Below are 25,202 nucleotides of genomic sequence, written 5' to 3'. Positions count from 1 at the left end.
GCGTTTTCCTCCATAAATACATATACAGTGGGGAGAACAAGTATTTGATACACTGCCGATTTTGCAGGTTTTCCTACTTACAAAGCATGTTGTTTTGGTGAGAAGGAAACAGTTGTTTCCTTCTCACCAAGCTGCTTGCCTATTGTCCTGTAGCCCATCCCAGCCTTGTGCAGGTCTACAATTTTATCCCTGATGTCCTTACACAGCTCTCTGGTCTTGGCCATTGTGGAGAGGTTGGAATCTGTTTGATTGTGTGTGGACAGGTGTCTTTTATACAGGTAACGAGTCTGTAATTATTATCATAGGTACACTTCAACTATGAGAGACGGAATCTAAAACAAAAATCCAGAAAATCACATTGTATGATTTTTAAGTAATTAATTTGCATTTTATTGCATGACATAAGTATTTGATACATCAGAAAAGCAGAACTTAATATTTGGTACAGAAACCTTTGTTTGCAATTACAGAGATCATACGTTTCCTGTAGTTCTTGACTAGGTTTGCACACACTGCAGCAGGGATTTTGGCCCACTCCTCCCTACAGATCTTCTCCAGATCCTTCAGGTTTCGGGGCTGTCGCTGGGCAATACGGACTTTCAGCTCCCTCCAAAGATTTTCTATTGGGTTTAGGTCTGGAGACTGGCTAGGCCACTCCAGGACCTTGAGATGCTTCTTACGGAGCCACTCCTTAGTTGCCATGGCTGTGTGCTTCGTGTCGTTGTCATGCTGGAAGACCCAGCCACGACCCATCTTCAATGCTCTTACTGAGGGAAGGAGGTTGTTGGCCAAGATCTCGCGATACATGGCCCCATCCATCCTCCCCTCAATACGGTGCAGTCGTCCTGTCCCCTTTGCAGAAAAGCATCCCCAAAGAATGATGTTTCCACCTCCATGCTTCACGGTTGGGATGGTGTTCTTGGGGTTGTACTCATACTTCTTCTTCCTCCAAACACGGCGAGTGGAGTTAGACCAAAAAGCTCTATTTTTGTCTCATCAGACCACATGACCTTCTCCCATTCCTCCTCTGGATCATCCAGATGGTCATTGGCAAACTTCAGACAGGCCTGGACATGCACTGGCTTAAGCAGGGGGACCTTGCGTGCGCTGCAGGATTTTAATCCATGACGGCGTAGTGTGTTACGAATGGTTTTCTTTGAGACTGTGGTCCCAGCTCTCTTCAGGTCATTGACCAGGTCCTGCCGTGTAGTTCTGGGCTGATCCCTCACCTTCCTCATGATCATTGATGCCCCACGAGGTGAAATCTTGCATGGAGCCCCAGACCGAGGGTGATTGACCGTCATCTTGAACTTCTTCCATTTTCTAATAATTGCGCCAACAGTTGTTTCCTTCTCACCAAGCTGCTTGCCTATTGTCCTGTAGCCCATCCCAGCCTTGTGCAGGTCTACAATTTTATCCCTGATGTCCTTACACAGCTCTCTGGTCTTGGCCATTGTGGAGAGGTTGGAATCTGTTTGATTGTGTGTGGACAGGTGTCTTTTATACAGGTAACGAGTTCAAACAGGTGCAGTTAATACAGGTAATGAGTGGAGAACAGGAGGGCTTCTTAAAGAAAAACTAACAGGTCTGTGAGAGCCGGAATTCTTACTGGTTGGTAGGTGATCAAATACTTATGTCATGCAATAAAATGCAAATTAATTATTTAAAAATCATACAATATGATTTTCTGGATTTTTGTTTTAGATTCCGTCTCTCACAGTTGAAGTGTACCTATGATAAAAATTACAGACCTCTACATGCTTTGTAAGTAGGAAAACCTGCAAAATCGGCAGTGTATCAAATACTTGTTCTCCCCACTGTATCTTTTTTTTGAAGATGCATTGTTTGATGAGAGAGGAAGAAGGGAGGGAAAATCAACAGACAGAGGTAGACTGAATGGCACCATGCTGCGTGTCTCTTTGCATAACATTTGCATCAGCCAGCAAGCCATATGACATCCATTAACCTCCAAGGAGATGTCCCAAATGGCACCTTATTCCCTACATAGAGCCCTATGGGACCTGGTGAAAAGTAGTGCACTATGTAGGGAATAGGGTGCCATTTGGGACACACTCCGAAAGTGATTTCCCTTCACTCCTCATACTTACAGACACTCTCTGAATGAGTCAGATGTTACAGTGACTGCTAATTGGATTTTAAATAACGCCGATTTCTGTCTCTTTGTGGGTACAGGAATTAAAGGAGGCCACAACGTGATCCGGCGAGCAGGGGTCTGACCGTAAGGGAACTGCTGCAACCGACAATCCGTCCATTGTCCCGTCGTCCGTCGGTCTCGTGAGGAGTAGCTGAGGGGGACGTACCACTCTGTTACCAAAGTACCTTGGATTAATGTATGGCGCAGGCTCACGGAGGGAGAACGTGATTCTGGGTTTCCTGTAGGGCTGGAGTACATAAGTGATACAGGCCTGGAGTGAGCCTGTACTATCAGGATTGGTGTTGGCATGGCTCAGTCCACCTTTTGGACCTTCTCTTCATCATGACTGGTCTGCTTGACCACAGACCCTGAGGAGAGCCTGTAACTGCCGGAGGTAGTGAGCCCCTTTATTCTCGAGAGGATCTTTCCTAAGAGAACGGGGCCTCTATGTATCACAAAGAGATCTAAGTTAGACGATACAAAGACTCTACAACTACTACTACTACTACTACAAAAAAAAAGAACAAAAAAAAGAAAACTCAGGCTTGCTTTTGAGAGGAAAAGCATGCAGCTTTGTCTGAGTTTGAGTGGAGATGCGTTTTCTACCAGCTTATCTTCCATGGCAAAGCCTTTGATGGCTTGAGCAGCTGACAAAACAAGAGGAAGGTCAGCTCAGAAAAAAACAAGGATCAGTTTCTAATCAAACACACTGATCCGGGATCACAATATAACCAAGGGTATAACCAAACACCTTCTCTCTCTTACTACGCTAATAAACTGAACCTTTCTGAAAAGGACTTAATAGGAGAAGATTTCAACGTAAATCTCGATTGGATCTGCTGATTTGGGAAAGGATCCTTCGGTGGCTGGATATCGATTCTTTTAAATCAGGTACGGCAGCCGCAGTATGATTGGATGCTGGCTTCTTTACGCATCGCTGACCAAAGCCAGGTTTCTAATAATATGTGTAATTGTGTGTGTGTGCGTGCGTGCGTGCATGAGTGTTTTCTAATGAGACGTGAGGAGAGGTCAGGACATTAATACTTAATTGAAGTCAAATCAGAAGCTAGCTACTGGTCCAATGAAAAGAGAAATCACACTTCACTGGTCATAGTAAAAACTAAAGGAGGACAATGGACAAGCAGTTTGCATCTTGCTGTATTAATAGTTGTTTGTTTGTTTCTGTACATGGAGGTATCGTACGTGACATCTTTTACTCTGGCTACCAGTCACAGCTCTGGCTACCAGTCACAGCTCTGGCTACCAGTCACAGCACTGGCTACCAGTCACAGCTCTGGCTACCAGTCACATCTCTGGCTACCAGTCACAGCTCTGGCTACCAGTCACAGCTCTGGCTACCAGTCACAGCTCTGGCTACCAGTCACAGCACTGGCTACCAGTCATATCTCTGGCTACCAGTCACAGCTCTGGCTACCAGTCACAGCCCTGGATACCAGTCACAGTTCTGGCTACCAGTCACATCTCTGGCTACCAGTCACATCTCTGGCTACCAGTCACATCTCTGGCTACCAGTCACAGCTCTGGCTACCAGTCACAGCTCTGGCTACCAGTCACAGCTCTGGCTACCAGTCACAGCCAAGCACAGAACAGATCAGCCATGTAGGTTGGTGAATGGATGACTGACTGAGTGCAGCTCAGTTCGGTTCACCCTGTTCCACATATGGTAATGAGTCTGCACATTAGAGAGAGAGAGAGAGAGAGAGAGAGAGAGAGAGAGAGAGAGAGAGAGAGAGAGAGAGAGAGAGAGAGAGAGAGAGAGAGAGAGAGAGAGAGAGAGAGAGAGAGCAAGAGAGAGAGAGAGAGAGAGAGACAGAGACAGAAAGAGGGAGACAGAGAGGGAGGGAGACAGAGAAAGATAGAGAGAGGGAGGGAGACAGAGAGAGAAAGATAGAGAGAGATGGAAGAGAGGAGACAGAGAGAGAGAAGTAAGAGAGACAGCAAGAGAGAGAAATAGAGAGAAGATAAAGAAAGAGAGAGAGAGAGAGAGAGAGAGAGAGAGAGAGAGAGAGAGAGAGAGAGAGAGAGAGAGAGAGGATTTCACAACAGTTCATCACAAGGCCTGGCTTTGTTCACATACACACACAGTCTAGCAGTGATGAAAGGCAGCCTTCAGAAAGATACAGAAACATGTAAAACAACTAAGGCCAAGCTATTACGTTTCACAAGCTAAAGCCAAAAAGCCCAAGCACAGGGATTCAATTCAGTAGCCGAACCCACATGTTGAAGGATTTTCTCCAAACAGGAAATGAGGGAAAGGGAAATACATTGTAAATGTATGAAGTCTCTGAAGTCTGAGGGAAATGTACTATATATGTTCCCTGAAAACATCCCTTTGCACTCAAGGCAGTTTAAGTCTTGCTAGATGCTTAAATGTATTTTCTATGATAGGCAAATTGTAAAAGTAACAATTTATATCAATTTAAGTCAGCATAAGGCCTACATGCCATATCTAATATTGCAGATTAGTGCAGAACAGGCTTGAGGCAGGACAATTCAAACAAACAGCATTTAATAGAAACCAAGGGGTTTGGCTTCCTTGTAAAAGCCTTCCGTGTAAAAGCCTCGTGCATTAACATTACCCTTCTGTCTCCTTCCTAGGGACGAGACACCACAACCTTTTAACAAGATGGCCGCCCAATGCAAGAACTTCCTGCTCTTCTTGACCAGGGTAGGACTACTTCTGGGTCTGGCTAACCCTCTGGTGACCTCAGCCTCCTGCCCCTCGGCCTGCCGGTGTGATGGGACCTTCATCTACTGTAATGACCGAGGCCTCACCTCTATCCCTACCGGCATTCCGCTGGATGCCACTATTCTCTTCCTCCAAAACAACAGGATCAAGAGCGCCGGCATCCCCGCCGATCTGAAGAGGCTAAGCAACGTTGAGAAGATCTATCTGTACTGCAATAATCTGGACGAGTTCCCCCAAAACCTGCCGATAGGGGTGAAAGAGCTGCATCTACAGGAGAATAATATCCGCATGATTACGCATGCATCGCTGGGTCAGATCCCGGTGATTGAGGAGCTACACCTGGATGATAACTCCGTCTCTGCGGTTAGCATCGAGGAAGGAGCGTTCAGGGACAGCAATCACCTGAGACTACTCTTTCTCTCCAGGAACCATCTGAGCACCATCCCGTCCGGCCTTCCGCAGACCATCGAGGAGCTGCGCTTCGACGACAACCGCATCTCGTCAATATCAGAGGCATCCCTGCAGGACCTGATCAACCTAAAGAGACTCGTCCTGGACGGGAACCTGCTCAACAACCGCGGCATCGGCGAAATGGCCTTCATCAACCTGATTAATCTCACCGAGCTCTCCCTGGTGAGAAACACCTTAACGTCGCCACCGGCTAACTTACCAGGAACCAGTTTGGAGAAACTGCAGCTCCAAGACAACCACATAAACCGGGTACCGGCCGGTGCTTTCGCTTTCCTCAGGCAGCTGTATCGGTTGGATCTATCGGGCAACAACCTGAGCAGTCTGCCTCACGGAGTGTTCGAAGACCTGGACAACCTCACGCAGCTCCTGCTCCGTAACAACCCGTGGCAGTGTACTTGCCGGATGAAGTGGGTGAGAGACTGGTTAAGGTCGCTGCCGACAAAAGTCAACGTCCGAGGGTTTATGTGCCAGGGACCGGACAAGGTCAAGGGCATGGCTATTAAGGATTTGTCCATGGACTTGTTTGACTGTGGAGGATCTGACTTGGGCAGGGGACAGGGAGACCCTACCGAGACCAGCACCGTCTCTAACACCTTACTGCCCTCACAACCCCAATGGCCCTCCTTTGTGACCAAAAGACCAGTGGTGAGAATGCCCGACAGGAATAAGAACTACCGCAGTACTACGACGCCGTCAGGAAGAAAGATCATCAGGATCAGCGTGAAGTCGAGCAGTGCAGAGACAGTGCACATCTCCTGGAGGGTTTCTGTACCCTTGACTGCCATGAGACTCAGCTGGTTAAAACTGGGCCACAACCCTTCGTTCGGTTCCATCACGGAGACCATCGTACAGGGCGAGAAGAAGGAGTACCTCCTAACAGCTCTAGAACCGGAATCCTCGTACAGGATATGCATGGTTCCCATGGAGACCAGTAACATTTACTTGACGGACGAGACACCAGTTTGCATAGAGACAGAGACCAGTTCTCTGAAGGCTTACAAACCCACCACCACATTGAACCGCGAGCAGGAAAAGGAGCCTTACAACAATTCCAGTCTGCCTTTAGCCGCGATCATCGGAGGGGCCGTGGCTCTGTTGGCAATAATAATGCTGGCGTTTGTGTGCTGGTACGTGCACAGGAACAGTTCACTGTTTTCCAGGAATTGCACCTACAACAAGGGCCGTCGGAGGAAGGACGATTACGCCGAGGCGGGGACGAAAAAGGATACTTCGATCTTGGAGATACGAGAGGCCTCTTTCCAGATGATCCCCATACACCCCGTGCCCGAGTCCAAAGAGGAGTTTGTGATACATACCATTTTCCCTCCGAACGGATTGAGTCTGTACAAGAGCCCGCAAAGCGAGACCACTATTAGCAACAGAAGCTACAGAGACAGCGGAATACCCGATTCAGACCACTCCCATTCATGATATTGATAACGCGGGACATTTCGTTATAAATGAGTGCGTTCGTTGATGACATGAAACTAAAGTGGCTAAAAGACTTTGTTATAAAACACTGGATCTACAAGACTGAGTGGGGAAGCAATGTTCTTCTGTACATTTTGCCCATATAATTTATATTTAAGGACATTTTATGACAAAGAGGAGAAGAAATGTGGTTCACATTGCAGATAGTAGGGCCATCACTGAGCCGCAGGTCAGTGTATGTTGTAACTAAATCTGCATTTCTATATTTTAGGGGTTGGTAGTAATTTGTACTGTATTTCTTTTTTGGCTTACGGTTACAACCAACTATATAAAAAAAAAAAAACTCTGTTCTACTGAGATATAAAGACTTGTCAACTGTGAAAGTGGGTTTTCATTGCTGTGTTGAACAATCAGACTTTAGAGAACCTTGTAGAATAAAGCACAGGTCATTCTTTACACTCGTTTTGTGGCTGTTCGGTAAAAACCAAAAAGGCAAAAAAAAATAAAAAATGACATGATCAAAACTAGGGCCCAGCTGATTACCTGAGACAGCAGGCACTCGTTCTCTGAGGAAGCAGAGAGCAGTCAGTCTCCTACATGTATCTGACTATCTCTGGAAACATGACTAGATATGGAGCTGCTTTACTTCTCTGCTGTTCATTTAGTTCCTGTAAAAAAAAAAAAACACAGAAACACCGAGAGAGCCGATCGAACAGACGCCCAGGCGGGCACAGCTCGTGTGTGTGTGTGTGTGTGTGTGTGTGTGTGTGTGTGTGTGTGTGTGTGTGTGTGTGTGTGTGTGTGTGTGTGTGTGTGTGTGTGTGTGTGTGTGTGTGTGTGTGTGTGTGTGTGTGTGTGTGTGTGAGTGTGTGCGTGCGTGCGTGCGGTGCGTGCGTGCGGTGCGTGCGTGCGTGTATGTGTGTCAGGCAGGCCACAGCACAGGGCAGATGAAGCACACAGACCTTTAGGACAATTACCCAGGATGGGATTAACCCATGCAGGGTGGCCAGGCTGACAATAGAGATGACATAACGATCACCAACTATATCTATTTGTTGCCAACAAAAAGGCTAGACGACAATGGATGACATTCTCCAGTACCTTGTACCATACGTCATTCAAACGTTGCCCTCAAACATAGCTTAGATATAAACCGGTCCGGGAAAATAAGGTTCTATAAAGACACAACACATTGGCTTTCTTTTGAATACAAACTGAGCATCACCGATTTCCTTGTTTATGATTCGTCCCCCCCCCCCCCAAATTGACTACTTCTATGTTGCCACATTTTCTAAGTTTAATTGTTCTTTATAAAGTAGAATTTGTTCTTTACAAAGTGAATTGTTCTTTACAAAGTTGCTCAGGGATTCTTGAAACAATTGTCCTGTCTTTCGAGCATCCCTGAACTGAAAACCAAAGTGCATTGAATGCCCTTTGGCCAGTCGTGTATGTGCCTTGATCCAAATGCTTATTGTATTTAGCTTTCTAAGAAATCACTGACTTTTTTGTCATTCACACTTGAATATGAGAAAATATTGCTGAATAAAAGTGGATAAAAATATTCAAGACTGGTCTCTCTTACCTGAAACACTAACAAGACATTTCAAAATTACAATTTGGGCCCCATTCTCAATTTGAATAACAAAAATGTGTGGAGGCACAGCTTAGTTGAGGTAATTGAAGTAATATGTACATGTAGGTAGGGGTAAAGTGACTATGCATAGATAATAAACAGAGAGTAGCAGCAGCAAATAGTCCGGGTAGCCATTTGATTAGCTGTTCAGGAGTCTTATGGTTTGGGGGTAGAAGCTGTTAAGAAGCATTTTGGACCTAGACTTGGCGCTCGGGTACCACATGCCATGCTGTGCGAACAGTCTATGACTAGGGTGGCTGGAGTCTTTGGCAATTTTTAGGGCCTTCCTCTGACACCGCCTGGTGTAGAGGTCCTGGATGGCAGGAAGCTTGGCCCCAGTGATGTACTGGGCCGTATGCGCTACCCTCTGTAGTGCCTTGCGGTCGGAGGCCGAGCAGTTGCCATACTGGTGATGCAACCAGTCAGGATGCTCTTGACGGTGCAGCTGTAGAACCTTTTGAGGATCTGAGGACCCATGCCAAATCTTTTCAGTCTCCTGAGGAGGAATAGGCGTTGTCGTACCCTCTTCACGACTGTCTTGGTGTGTTTGGACCATGGTAGTTTGTTGGTGATGTGGACGCCAAGGAACTTGAAGCTCTCAACCTGCTCCACTACAGCCCTGTCAATGAGAATGGGGGCGAGCTCGGCCCTCCTTTTCCAGTAGTCCATGATCATCTCCTTGATGTCTTGATCACGTTGATGGAGAGCTTGTTATCCTGGCACCACACTGTCAGGTCTCTGAACTCCTTATAGGGTCTCATCGTTTGCGATGATGACACTCTTGTGTCATCTGCAAACTTAATAATGGTGTTGGAGTCGTGCTTGGCCAGCCATGCAGTCATGGGTGAACAGGGAGTACAGGAGGGGACTGAGCACGCACCCCTGAGGGGCCCTTGTGTTGAGGATCAGCATGGCAGATGTGTTGTTACCTACCTCACCACCTGGGGGCGGCCCGTCAGAAAGTCCAGGATCCAGTTGCAGAGGGAGGTGTTTAGTCCCAGGGTCTTTAGCTTAGTGATGAGCTTTGAGGGCACTATGGTGTTGAACGCTGAGCTGTAGTCAGTGAATAGCATTCTCACACAGGTGTTCCTTTTCTCCAGGTGGGAAAAGGCAGTGTGGATTGCAATAGATATTGAGTCATTTGTGGATCTTTTGGGGAGGTATGCAAATTGTACTGGGTCTAGGGTTTCTGGGATGATGGTGTTGATGCGAGCCATGACCAGCCTTTCAAAGCACGTCATGGCTACATATGTGAATGCTACGTGTCGGTAGTCATTTAGGCAGGTTACTTTGGTGTTCTTGGGACCAGGGACTATGGTGGTCTGTTTGAAACATGCTGGTACTGAAGACTCAGACGGGGAGAGTTTGAACATGTCAGTGAAGACACTTGCCAGTTGGTCAGCGCATGCTCGCAGTACATGTCCTGGTAATCCGTCTGGCCCTGCGGCCTTGGGAATGTTGACCTGTTTCAAGGTCTTACTCACATCGCTACGGAGAGCATGATCACACAGTCGTCCGGAACAGCTGGTGCTCATCTGCTTGAGGCTGGGTTTGGTCGTATGTGTGGAGGAGCCACAGTGTGTGATTTATATCCAGTGATGTGGTGAGATCTGGGCTCTCTCTGGGGGTTAATCAGCCTCCCAGGCTCACAGTGTGTGAGTGTGTGTGTGTGTGTGTGTGTGTGTGTGTGTGTGTGTGTGTGTGTGTGTGTGTGTGTGTGTGTGTGTGTGTGTGTGTGTGTGTGTGTGTGTGTGTGTGTGTGTGTGTGTGTGTGTGTGTGTGTGTGTGTGTGTGTGTGTGTGTGTGTGTGTGTGTGTGTCTGTCTGTCTGTCTGACTGACTGCCTACAGTGTGTGTTTGTGTGTGTGTGTGTTTAATCTAATGAAGTGCCACCGTACAGAGGGAGTGTAACTTCAGTCACTACACACCACAGGGCTGAGCCACCGTACAGAGGGAGTGTAACTTCAGTCACTACACACCACAGGGCTGAGCCACCGTACAGAGGGAGTGTAACTTCAGTCACTACACACCACAGGGCTGAGCCACCGTACAGAGGGAGTGTAACTTCAGTCACTACACACCACAGGGCTGAGCCACCGTACGGAGGGAGTGTAACTTCAGTCACTACACACCACAGGGCTGAGCCACCGTACAGAGGGAGTGTAACTTCAGTCACTACACACCACAGGGCTGAGCCACCGTACAGAGGGAGTGTAACTTCAGTCACTACACACCACAGGGCTGAGCCACCGTACAGAGGGAGTGTAACTTCAGTCACTACACACCACAGGGCTGAGCCACCGTACAGAGGGAGTGTAACGTCAGTCACTACACACCACAGGGCTGAGCCACCGTACAGAGGGAGTGTAACTTCAGTCACTACACACCACAGGGCTGACTGGAGATGAATAGAGACATAATTCACATTAACAACAGGGCTGCTGCTCATTCAGTCAGGGGCCTCCTCACAAATACAGATATACACTCAGTTCCCAGGTTCACGAAAATGGTTCGCTCCTACAGACAGTGAGTGAGGTGGACGTGACTTGCTATATTAAGCAGGCAGACAGGCATCGAGGCATTCAGTTACTGTTCCATTGAATGTTAGAATGGGCAAAATGAGTGAGCCTAAGCCACTTTGACCGTGGTATGATCGTAGGTGCAAGGTGCGCCTGTTCCAGTATCTCAGAAACGTACGACAAGGTCTAGGGTTTACAGAGAATGGTGCGACAAACAAATTGCAAACAGTCAGCGGCTGTCCTGTGGGGGGAAAACAGCTCGTTGATGAGAGGTCGAACGGTGGTGTGCAGAACGACATCTCGGAGTACACACCTCGTCGTTCTTTGCAGCAGACGACCACACCTGGTTCTACTCCTATTATCTAAAAACAAGAAGAAGAAGCGGCTCCAGTGGACACGCCATCAACAAACACTGGACAACTGAGGAGTGGAAAAACATTGCCTGGTACGAAAAAAATCCCGGGTTCCTGTTGCGCCATGCTGATGGCAGTCAGGATTTGGCGTAAGCAGCATGGGTCCTGGTTTCAACGGTACAGGCATGTGTCGGTGGTGTAATAATGTGGGGGATGTTTGCTTGGCACACGTTAGTTCATTTGATACCAATTGAGCAATGTTTACATGCCCCGACGAATTCAAGCTGTTCTGTAGGCAAAGGAGAGTCCGACCCGGTAAACTAATAAACTGGACACTGAGTGGATATGACAATCTCATAAACTAAAATATATGTACTCATTAACTAAAATATATGTACTCATTAACTAAAATATATGTACAGACACATCTACATAGTCATCCATAGGTGTATTCATAAACCCAACCATGTAGTCTTAATACACCCTTGCAGTCTTAACACACCCATGTAGTCTTAACACACCCATGTAGTCTTAACACACCCATGTAGTCTTAACGCCCATGTAGACTTGACACACCCATGTAGTCTTAACACGCCCATGTAGTCTTAACGCCCATGTAGACTTGACACACCCATGTAGTCTTAACACACCCATGTAGTCTTAACACACCCATGTAGTCTTAACACGCCCATGTAGTCTTAACACCATGTAGTCTTAACACGCCCATGTAGTCTTAACACACCCATGAAGTCTTAACACCCATGTAGTCTTAACACACCCATGTAGTCTTAACACACCCATGTAGTCTTAACACACCCATGTAGACTTAACACACCCATGTAGTCTTAACATGCCCATGTAGTCTTAACACACCAATGTAGTCTTAACACCCATGTAGTCTTAACACCATGTAGTCTTAACACCCATGTAGTCTTAACACCCATGTAGTCTTAACACCATGTAGTCTTAACACCCATGTAGTCTTAAAACCCATGTAGTCTTAACACCCATGTATTCTTAACACACCCATGTAGACTTAACACACCCATGTAGTCTTAACACCCCTGTAGTCTTAACACCCATGTAGTCTTAACACACCCATGTAGTCTTAACACACCCATGTAGTCTTAACACACACACACCCATGTAGTCTTAACACACCCATGTAGTCTTAACACACTCTAGGCTCTCCTCTGTGTGAATGTTGTCAACAGTTGACTAAATGCTCTGCTCTGCTCTATCATTTGACTGCTAGTTTGCTTTCAATATATTATTGAATTGTTTGTGGGTGTGAGTGTCTTTGTGAGCAACTACTTTGGAGAAAGAAAAAGCTATTGTTGAATTAAAGCAAATGTGATAAGCTATTATGTACTCACAGTGCAAGTATTTAGTCTTTAAGACAGGGTGTACAGTTGTCAGTGTACTGTATGCTCTAGACCCTGAGAGGCGTTCTCTCACCCCAATTCAAGTTAGACATCAAAGAGCTTTGCTTCTTTTATTTCCTCAACTCCTCATTCGCTCTGATGAACGAAATGCCTACGAATGCTTATTAACTGCGTAGGAATGCATATGAATATCTATATCTATGAATTGCCTGTGAAACAAGCATATGAATGCCTATGAAACAAGCATATGAACGCCTATGAAACAGCAGGAGTGTGTTTCCTACCTGAGTAGCGAGAACGAGGGGGGGGGGGGGGGGTCTATATTGGTAGTCAGGATGAGAACCAATCATAACCATTCCACAGTTCTGTTAGTTCTGTTCCTAGAACACCAGTCTCCACAACATGCTACAGATGAGATCAGGTTAAAAAAGGAATTGATGATCTTGATGTGTCCTAACATTTAATGGATCTTACTGTGCCAAAGTTTTCAGTCTCAATAGACCTTCACCAGGGTATTTATACAAATGAACCCCGCTTCGTTAGACAGGAAGCCCAAACGTCCCTTTTTACCCCAGCTGCTCTCTACAGTAACAGTCAGTTATTGATGAGGCGTTTGCCGGAGGTAACTTATCCTCGTGTTTCTCCTAACCACGAGGGAGAACCAGACGGAAGGAAGATGAAGTGGATGTACATGCTAAACACGTTGTCACATTGACTAGGTCTACGATGGCAAAACCTGTCAAAAAAAAAAAACGTAAAGTCATTATCATGTGAGAGTACTGTGTAAAACTGTCTTGTGAGAGAGCTGTCTTTTGTGATCTCATTGTAGATTGAAATTATTTTTGTGGCAAAAAGATAGATTAGGTTGGAATGAAATATGAACTAGAATTGAAGGCTGCTCCTTCATCACCCTGCTAGGAACGCTGACCCTGGTGACCTCCCTTGGTGACCCTGCTCCCTACTTCACTTTTTCCTTCTCCCAGCTCCACTCTCAGAACATCACCTAATCCCTCACACCATCTCACTGATGGTCTCACAGAGGTCAAGGAAACCATTAAACAATACATGACACTTGACGCATACCTTTCTCTCTGAGTCAGAGCCAGTAGCTGGCCAGTCAGCGACAGTATGACCTCACTGTGACCAGGCCAGTAGATGACCAGTCAGAGACAATATGACCTCACTGTGACCAGGCCAGTAGCTGACCAGTCAGAGACAATATGACCTCACTGTGACCAGGCCAGTAGATGACCAGTCAGAGACAATATGACCTCACTGTGACCAGGCCAGTAGCTGGCCAGTCAGAGACAATATGACCTCACTGTGACCAGGCCAGTAGCTGGCCAGTCAGAGACAATATGACCTCACTGTGACCAGGCCAGTAGCTGGCCAGTCAGAGACAATATGACCTCACTGTGACCAGGCCAGTAGCTGGCCAGTTAGAGACAATATGACCTCACTGTGACCAGGCCAGTAGATGACCAGTCAGAGACAATATTATCTCACTGTGACCAGGCCAGTAGCTGACCAGTCAGAGACAATATGATCTCACTGTGACCAGGCCAGTAGCTGGCCAGTCAGAGACAATATGACATCACTGTGACCAGGCCAGTAGATGACCAGTCAGAGACACCCCTCACTGTGACCAGGCCAGTAGCTGACCAGTCAGAGACAATATGACCTCACTGTGACCAGGCCAGTAGCTGACCAGTCAGAGACAATATGACCTCACTGTGACCAGGCCAGTAGCTGACCAGTCAGAGACAATATGACCTCACTGTGACCAGGCCAGTAGATGACCAGTCAGAGACAATATGACCTCACTGTGACCAGGCCAGTAGCTGACCAGTCAGAGACAATATGACCTCACTGTGACCAGGCCAGTAGATGACCAGTCAGAGACAATATGACCTCACTGTGACCAGGCCAGTAGCTGACCAGTCAGAGACAATATGACCTCACTGTGACCAGGCCAGTAGATGACCAGTCAGAGACAATATGACCTCACTGTGACCAGGCCAGTAGCTGACCAGTCAGAGACAATATGACCTCACTGTGACCAGGCCAGTAGCTGACCAGTCAGAGACAATATGACCTCACTGTGACCAGAACATTAGCTGACCAGTCAGAGACACCCCTCACCATCAGGATCGTTAAAGTGATGGAAGCCACAACAAAACACATTAGAGGTCAAAGAGGTTAGGTCACACTCTGGTCAGGAAACAAGAGGTGAAAAATGACACACGTGAAAGCAGAAACACACACACACACACACACACACCGCACACACACACACACACACACACACACACACACACACACACACACACACACACACACACACACACACACACACACACACACACACACACACACACACACACACACACACACACACACACACACATATATAAACATGAGCTCTGTCAACAGTAAGGACACTTCAGGATACTTCAGGAGAAAGAAACAAACAGCCAGCCGTTCTGTTTCATTGGACATTCTATCTCATGAGGAGATAGAAAATAAGGAATGAAGAACAGAAAGGTTATATGTGATTCTAATGTCAGACGGAACCACGACAAACCCCATAGAGCCCAAGGCTTCACAAGTCACTCATATAGTACACTAGTTCATATAGTACACTAGTTCATATAGTACACTAGTTCATATAGTACACTAGTTCATATAGTACACTAGTTCATATTGTACACTAGTTCATATAGTACACTAGTTCATAAGTTCATATAGTACACTAGTTCATAAGTTCATATAGTACACTAGTTCATATAGTACACTAGTTCATATTATACACTAGTTCATATAGTACACTAGTTCATATAGTACACTAGTTCATATTGTACACTAGTTAATATAGTACACTAGTTCATATAGTACACTAGTTAATATAGTACACTAGTTCATATTACTGTATACACGAGTTCATATAGTACACTAGTTAATATAGTACACTATTTAATATAGTACACTAGTTCATATAGTACACTAGTTCATATAGTACACTAGTTCATATAGTACACTAGTTCATATAGTACACTAGTTCATATAGTACACTAGTTCATATTGTACACTAGTTCATATAGTACACTAGTTAATATAGTACACTAGTTCATATAGTACACTAGTTCATATTGTACACTAGTTCACATAGTACACTAGTTCATATAGTACACTAGTTCATATAGTACACTAGTTCATATTGTACACTAGTTAATATAGTACAATAGTTCATATAGTACACTAGTTCATATTGTATACTAGTTCATATAGTACACTAGTTCATATAGTACACTAGTTCATATAGTACACTAGTTCATATTGTACACTAGTTCATATTGTACACTAGTTCATATAGTACACTAGTTCATATAGCACACTAGTTCATATAGTAGACTTGTTCATATTGTACACTAGTTCATATTGTACACTAGTTCATATTATACACGAGTTCATATAGTACACTAGTTCATATAGTACTCTAGTTAATATAGTACACTAGTTCATATAGTACACTAGTTCAGTACACTAGTTCATATAGTACACTAGTTCATATAGTACACTAGTTAATATAGTACACTAGTTCATATAGTACACTAGTTCAGTACACTAGTTCATATAGTACACTAGTTAATATAGTACACTAGTTCATATAGTACACTATTTCATATAGTACACTAGTTAATATAGTACAATAGTTCATATAGTACACTAGTTCATATAGTACACTAGTTAATATAGTACAATAGTTCATATAGTACACTAGTTAATATAGTACACTAGTTAATATAGTACACTAGTTCATATAGTACACTAGTTCATATTGTAGACTAATTCATATTGTACACTAGTTAATATAGTACACTAGTTCATATTGTACACTAGTTCATATAGTACACTAGTTCATATAGTACACTAGTTCATATTGTACACTAGTTAATATAGTACACTAGTTCATATAGTACACTAGTTAATATAGTACACTAGGTCATATTGTACACTAGTTCATATAGTACACTAGTTCATATAGTACACTATTTCAGTACACTAGTTCATATAGTACACTAGTTCATATAGTACACTAGTTCATATAGTACACTAGTTCATATAGTACACTAGTTAATATAGTACACTAATTCATATAGTACACTAGTTAATATAGTACACTAGTTCATATAGTACACTAGTTAATATAGTACACTAGTTAATATAGTACACTAGTTCATATAGTACACTAGTTAATATAGTACACTAATTCATATAGTACACTAGTTAATATAGTACACTAGTTCATATAGTACACTAGTTCATATAGTACACTAGTTAATATAGTACACTAGTTCATATAGTACACTAATTCATATAGTACACTAGTTAATATAGTACACTAGTTCATATAGTACACTAGTTAATACAGTACACTAGTTCATATAGTACACTAGTTAATATAGTACACTAGTTCATATAGTACACTAGTTAATATAGTACACTAGTTAATATATAGTACACTAATTCATATAGTACACTAGTTCATATAGTACACTTGTTCATATAGTACACTTGTTCATATAGTACACTAGTTCATATAGTACACTAGTTCATATAGTACATTAGTTCATATAGTACACTAGTTCATATAGTACACTAGTTAATATAGTACACTAGTTCATATAGTACACTAGTTAATATAGTACACTAGTTAATATAGTACACTAATTCATATAGTACACTAGTTCATATAGTACACTTGTTCATATAGTACACTAGTTCATATAGTACACTAGTTCATATAGTACACTAGTTCATATAGTACACTAGTTCATATTGTACACTAATTCATATAGTACACTAGTTCATATAGTACACTAGTTCATATAGTACACTAGTTCATATAGTACACTAGTTCATATAGTACACTAGTTCATATTGTACACTAGTTCATATTGTACACTAGTTCATATAGTACACTAGTTCATATTGTACACTAGTTCATATAGTACACTAGTTCATATAGTACACTAGTTCATATTGTAGACTAATTCATATTGTACACTAGTTAATATAGTACACTAGTTCATATAGTACACTAGTTCATATAGTACACTAGTTCATATTGTAAACTAGTTCATATAGTACACTAGTTCATATTGTACACTAGTTCATATAGTACACTAGTTCATATAGTACACTAGTTCATATTGTACACGAGTTCATATTGTACACTAGTTCATATAGTACACTAGTTCATATAGTACACTAGTTCATATTGTACACTAGTTCAAATTGTACACTAGTTAATATAGTACACTAGTTCATATAGTACACTAGTTCATATTGTACACTAGTTCATATAGTACACTAGTTCATATTGTACACTAGTTCATATTGTACACTAGTTCATATAGTACACTAGTTCATATTATACACTAGTTCAAATAGTACACTAGTTCATATTGTACACTAGTGCATATAGTACACTAGTTCATATAGTACACTAGTTCATATAGTACACTAGTTTATATTGTACACTAGTTCATATAGTACACTAGTTCATATTGTACACTAGTTCATATTGTACACTAGTTCATATAGTACACTAGTTCATATAGTACACTAGTTCATATTGTACACTAGTTAATATAGTACACTAGTTCATATAGTACACTAGTTCATATAGTACACTAGTTCATATTGTACACGAGTTCATATAGTACACTAGTTCATATTGTGCACTAGTTCATATAGTACACTAGTTCATATAGTACACTAGTTCATATAGTACACTAGTTCATACTGTAAACTAGTTCATATAGTACACTAGTTCATATTGTACACTAGTTCATATAGTACACTAGTTCATATAGTACACTAGTTCATATTGTACACGAGTTCATATTGTACACTAGTTCATATAGTACACTAGTTCATATAGTACACTAGTTCATATTGTACACTAGTTCATATTGTACACTAGTTCATATTGTACACTAGTTCATATAGTACACTTGTTCATATAATACACTTGTTCATATAGTACACTAGTTCATATTGTACACTAGTTCATATTGTACACTAGTTCATATAGTACACTAGTTCATATTATACACTAGTTCAAATAGTACACTAGTTCATATTGTACACTAGTGCATATAGTACACTAGTTCATATAGTACACTAGTTCATATGGTACACTAGTTTATATTGTACACTAGTTCATATAGTACACTAGTTCATATTGTACACTAGTTCATATTGTACACTAGTTCATATAGTACACTAGTTCATATTGTACACTAGTTCATATTGTACACTAGTTAATATAGTACACTAGTTCATATAGTACACTAGTTCATATAGTACACTAGTTCATATTGTACACTAGTTCATATAGTACACTAGTTCATATTGTGCACTAGTTCATATTGTACACTAGTTCATATAGTACACTATTTCATATTATACACTAGTTCAAATAGTACACTAGTTCATATTGTACACTAGTTAATATAGTACACTAGTTCATATAGTACACTAGTTCATATAGTACACTAGTTCATATTGTACACTAGTTCATATTGTACACTAGTTCATATAGTACACTAATTCATATAGTACACTAGTTCATATAGTACACTAGTTCATATTGTACACTAGTTCATATAGTACACTAGTTCATTTTATACACTAGTTCAAATAGTACACTAGTTCATATTGTACACTAGTTAATATAGTACACTAGTTCATAAGGTACACTAGTTCATATAGTACACTAGTTCATATTGTACACTTGTTCATATTGTACACTAGTTAATATAGTACACTAGTTCATATAGTACACTAGTTCACATATTACACTAGTTCATATTGTACACTAGTTCATATAGTACACTAGTTCATATTGTACACTAGTTCATATTGTACACTAGTTCATATAGTACACTAGTTCATATTATACACTAGTTCAAATAGTACACTAGTTCATATTGTACACTAGTGCATATAGTACACTAGTTCATATAGTACACTAGTTCATATAGTACACTAGTTCATATAGTACACTAGTTCATATTGTACACTAGTTCATATAGTACACAAGTTCATATTGTACACTAGTTCATATAGTACGCTAGTTCAAATAGTACAGAAGTTCATATAGTACACTAGTTCCTAGAGTACACTAGTTCATATAGTACACTAGTTCATATTGTACACTAGTTCATATAGTACACTAGTTCATATTGTACACTAGTTCATATAGTACACTAGTTCATATTGTACACTAGTTCATATAGTACACTAGTTCATATAGTACTCATATAGTACAGTAGTTCATATAGTACTCATGTAGTACAGTAGCTCATATTGTACTCATATAGTACATTAGCTCAGATAGTACTCATATAGTACAGTAGTTCAGATTGTACTCATATATTACAGAAGCTCATACAGCACAGTGGGTCATATAGTACACTAGTTCATATAGTACACTAGTTCATATTGTACACTAGTTCATATTGTACACTAGTTCATATAGTACACTAATTCATATAGTACACTAGTTCATATAGTACACTAGTTCATATTGTACACTAGTTCATATAGTACACTAGTTCATTTTATACACTAGTTCAAATAGTACACTAGTTCATATTGTACACTAGTTAATATAGTACACTAGTTCATAAGGTACACTAGTTCATATAGTACACTAGTTCATATTGTACACTTGTTCATATTGTACACTAGTTAATATAGTACACTAGTTCATATAGTACACTAGTTCATATATTACACTAGTTCATATTGTACACTAGTTCATATAGTACACTAGTTCATATTGTACACTAGTTCATATTGTACACTAGTTCATATAGTACACTAGTTCATATTATACACTAGTTCAAATAGTACACTAGTTCATATTGTACACTAGTGCATATAGTACACTAGTTCATATAGTACACTAGTTCATATAGTACACTAGTTCATATAGTACACTAGTTCATATTGTACACTAGTTCATATAGTACACTAGTTCATATTGTACACTAGTTCATATAGTACGCTAGTTCAAATAGTACAGAAGTTCATATAGTACACTAGTTCATATAGTACACTAGTTCATATAGTACACTAGTTCATATTGTACACTAGTTCATATAGTACACTAGTTCATATTGTACACTAGTTCATATAGTACACTAGTTCATATTGTACACTAGTTCATATAGTACACTAGTTCATATAGTACTCATATAGTACAGTAGTTCATATAGTACTCATGTAGTACAGTAGCTCATATTGTACTCATATAGTACATTAGCTCAGATAGTACTCATATAGTACAGTAGTTCAGATTGTACTCATATATTACAGAAGCTCATACAGCACAGTGGGTCATATAGTACACTAGTTCATATAGTACACTAGTTCATATAGTATAGTAGTTCATATAGTACTCATATAGTACAGTAGCTCCGATAGCACTCATATAGTACAGTAGTTCAGATAATACTCATATATTACCGAAGCTCATACAGCACAGTAGGTCATATAGTACACTTGTTCATATAGTACACAAGTTCATATAGTATAGTATTGTGCATATAGTAGAGTAGAGTATAGTAGAGCCCAACGCTCTAAACAGTAGTTCATATAGTTCTCATGTGGTACATTAGTTCATATAGAACAAAAGTTCATACAGTACTCATATATTACAGTACTCATATATTACAGTACTCATATATTACAGAACTCATATATTACAGTAGTTAATATAGTACAGTAGTTTATATAGTACAGTAGTTCTGATAGTACTCATATAGAACAGTAGTTCATATAGTACTCATGTAGTACACTAGTTCATATAGTACAGTAGTTGATATAGTACTCATATAGTACAGTAGGTCATAAAGGACAGTAGTTGATATAGTACTCATATAGTACAGTAGGTCATATAGGACAGTAGATCATATAGTACTCAAATAGGACAGTAGTTCATATAGTACTCATATCGTACACTAGTTCATATAGTACAGTAGTTCATATAGTACTCATATAGTACAGTAGTTCATATAGTATAGTAGGTCATATAGGACAGTAGTTCATATAGTACTCATATAGTACACTAGTTCATATAGTACTCATATAGGACAGTAGTTCATGAACTACTCATATAGTACAGTAGTTCATATAGTACAGTAGTTCATATAGTACACTAGTTCATATAGTACAGTAGCTCATATAGTACAGTAGCTCATATAGTACATTAGTTCATACAGTACTCATATAGTACTCATATAGGACAGTAGGTCTATTTGGCCTATTTATTCTCAAAGTTAAATAAAAGGTTGAATGTCCTTTCTCCTCTCCAAACAGAGTGTATGAATACTCCTCTCCAAACAGAGTGTATGAATACTCCTCTCCAAACAGAGTGTTTGAATACTCCTCTCCAAACAGAGTGTATGAATACTCCTCTCCAAACAGAGTGTATGAATACTCCTCTCCAAACAGAGTGTATGAATACTCCTCTCCAAACAGAGTGTATGAATACTCCTCTCCAAACAGAGTGTTTGAATACTCCTCTCCAAACAGAGTGTATGAATACTCCTCTCCAAACAGAGTGTATGAATACTCCTCTCCAAACAGAGTGTATGAATACTCCTCTCCAAACAGAGTGTATGAATACTCCTCTCCAAACAGAGTGTTTGAATACTCCTCTCCAAACAGAGTGTATGAATACTACTCTCCAAACAGAGTGTTTGAATACTCCTCTCCAAACAGAGTGTATGAATACTCCTCTCCAAACAGAGTGTATGAATACTCCTCTCCTAACAGAGTGTTTGAATACTCCTCTCCTAACAGAGTGTATGAATACTCCTCTCCAAACAGAGTGTATGAATACTCCTCTCCTAACAGAGTGTATGAATACTCCTCTCCTAACAGAGTGTATGAATACTCCTCTCCAAACAGAGTGTATGAATACTCCTCTCCAAACAGAATGTATGAATACTCCTCTCCAAACAGAGTGTATGAATACTCCTCTCCAAACAGAGTGTATGAGTATTCCTCTCCTAACAGAGTCTATGAATACTCCTCTCCAAACAGAGTGTTTGAATACTCCTCTCCAAACAGAGTGTATGAATACTCCTCTCCAAACAGAGTGTTTGAATACTCCTCTCCAAACAGAGTGTATGAATACTCCTCTCCTAACAGAGTGTATGAATACTCCTCTCCAAACAGAGTGTTTGAATACTCCTCTCCTAACAGAGTGTATGAATACTCCTCTCCAAACAGAGTGTATGAATACTCCTCTCCAAACAGAGTGTATGAATACTCCTCTCCAAACAGAGTGTATGAATACTTATCTCCAAACAGAGTGTATGAATACTCCTCTCCAAACAGAGTGTATGAATACTCCTCTCCAAACAGAGTGTATGAAAACTTTTCTCCAAACAGAGTCTATGAATACCCCTCTCCAAACAGAGTGTATGAATACTCCTCTCCAAAAAGAGTGTATGAATACTCCTCTCCAAACAGAGTGTATGAATACTCCTCTCCTAACAGAGTGTATGAATACCCCTCTCCAAACAGAGTGTATGAATACTCCTCTCCAAACAGAGTGTATGAATACTCCTCTCCAAACAGAGTGTATAAATACTCCTCTCCAAACAGAGTGTATGAATACTCCTCTCCAAACAGAGTGTATGAATACTCCTCTCCAAACAGAGTGTATGAATACTCCTCTCCAAACAGAGTGTTTGAATACTCCTCTCCAAACAGAGTGTATGAATACTCCTCTCCAAACAGAGTGTATGAATACTCCTCTCCAAACAGAGTGTATGAATACTCCTCTCCAAACAGAGTGTATGAATACTCCTCTCCAAACAGAGTGTATGAATACTCCTCTCCAAACAGAGTGTATGAATACTCGTCTCCTAACAGAGTGTATGAATATTCCTCTCCTAACAGAGTGTATGAATACTCCTCTCCAAACAGAGTGTATGAATACTCCTCTCCAAACAGAGTCTATGAATACTCCTCTCCAAACAGAGTGTATGAATACTCCTCTCCAAACAGAGTGTATGAATACTCCTCTCCAAACAGAGTGAATTAATACTCCTCTCCAAACAGAGTGTATGAGTATTCCTCTCCTAACAGAGTCTATGAATACTCCTCTCCAAACAGAGTCTATGAATACTCCTCTCCAAACAGAGTCTATGAATACTCCTCTCCAAACAGAGTCTATGAATACTCCTCTCCAAACAGAGTGTATGAATACTCCTCTCCAAACAGAGTCTATGAATACTCCTCTCCAAACAGAGTGTATGAATACTCCTCTCCAAACAGAGTGTATGAGTATTCCTCTCCTAACAGAGTCTATGAATACTCGTCTCCAAACAGAGTCTATGAATACTCCTCTCCAAACAGAGTGTATGAATACTCCTCTCCTAACAGAGTGTATGAATACTCCTCTCCAAACAGAGTGTATGAATACTCTTCTCCTAACAGAGTGTATGAATACTCCTCTCGAAAACAGAATGTATGAGTATTCCTCTCCTAATATTCAACTGGATGTATTTATTTGTTCCCGGGACAACAATTACAAGTTGATTGGTCACATACACATGCTTGTGTTACTAGCTTCGACAGACAGACAGACAGACAGACAGACAGACAGACAGACAGACAGACAGACAGACAGACAGACAGACAGACAGACAGACAGACAGACAGACAGACAGACAGACAGACAGACAGACAGACAGACAGACAGACAGACAATGGACAATGTGCGTGTGTGTGTCCTCCAAGACATCAGCTTTCCCCCTAAACCTGTCGGCATCTCTCCATGTGCTACTATACAACTCATTCTGAACGGTTGAGATGGGCCAATCACCATAGTGAGGAAGCTACAGCAGGAGATAAAATGACAGGATGTTTTGAGTTTAGAGACCGACACCATCTTAACAAGAGAACCCACAGCATCACTCAATGTGTCCTCGTTGGACAGCCACGACCTCAAATAGCATCCCTGTTAACACACTCATCTTTTCACAGCCTTGCTTTCCCCTGATTTTCCTCCGGTGAACTTTGCTGTTCTCCGATCCAAACAGCCTCTGTTGAAAATGTACAATTCAGAGAGTACAAAAGAGGAGAGTGAAATATGATGCCCATTAGCCAGAGTGATAGATCATTCACAATGATTGATATGAATGGCTATACGATGTCGTGTTGTCCTTAGGGCTGTTGCAGTAACCGTATTTCCGCCACACCGACAGTCATGAGTCACGACTGCAGTCAAATTCCACGTGAGTTACGGGAATCTCGTCTTATGCACTCTGGTAGTACTTTGTCTATGTACTTTGGTAGTACCCAACTCGATCATCAGTTCCTAATGGCCTGGTACTCAGGGCTCTATTGTCCCTCCATCAGGTCCTAATGGCCTGGTACTCAGGGCTCTATTGTCCCTCCATCAGGTCCTAATGGCCTGGTACTCAGGGCTCTATTGTCCCTCCATCAGGTCCTAAT

General features: G+C 41.5%; 1 protein-coding gene across 2 annotated transcripts in view; it reads left to right on the top strand.

Moving 5' to 3' along the window:
* Window positions 1-8,328, top strand: part of LOC139580329 (leucine-rich repeat transmembrane protein FLRT3-like) — a 31,424-nt gene extending 23,096 nt beyond the window's left edge. Inside the window, exons 2-3 of one of the 2 annotated variants that reach the window (XM_071408883.1) lie at window positions 2,194-3,046; window positions 4,775-8,328. In XM_071408883.1, the coding sequence (XP_071264984.1) occupies window positions 4,803-6,767 (1,965 nt within the window). In that variant the 5' untranslated portion in view covers window positions 2,194-3,046; window positions 4,775-4,802 and the 3' untranslated portion in view covers window positions 6,768-8,328. The remainder of the gene's footprint in view (window positions 1-2,193; window positions 3,047-4,774) is intronic. The other variant, XM_071408884.1, reaches the window with a different exon arrangement.
* Window positions 8,329-25,202: the final 16,874 nt, after the last annotated feature.

Source organism: Salvelinus alpinus, chromosome 7 (assembly GCF_045679555.1).
Source record: "Salvelinus alpinus chromosome 7, SLU_Salpinus.1, whole genome shotgun sequence".
Classification (NCBI taxonomy): domain Eukaryota; kingdom Metazoa; phylum Chordata; class Actinopteri; order Salmoniformes; family Salmonidae; genus Salvelinus; species Salvelinus alpinus.
The sequence above is the reverse complement of the archived record's forward strand: the minus strand, read 5'-3'. Positions and strand labels throughout refer to the sequence as shown.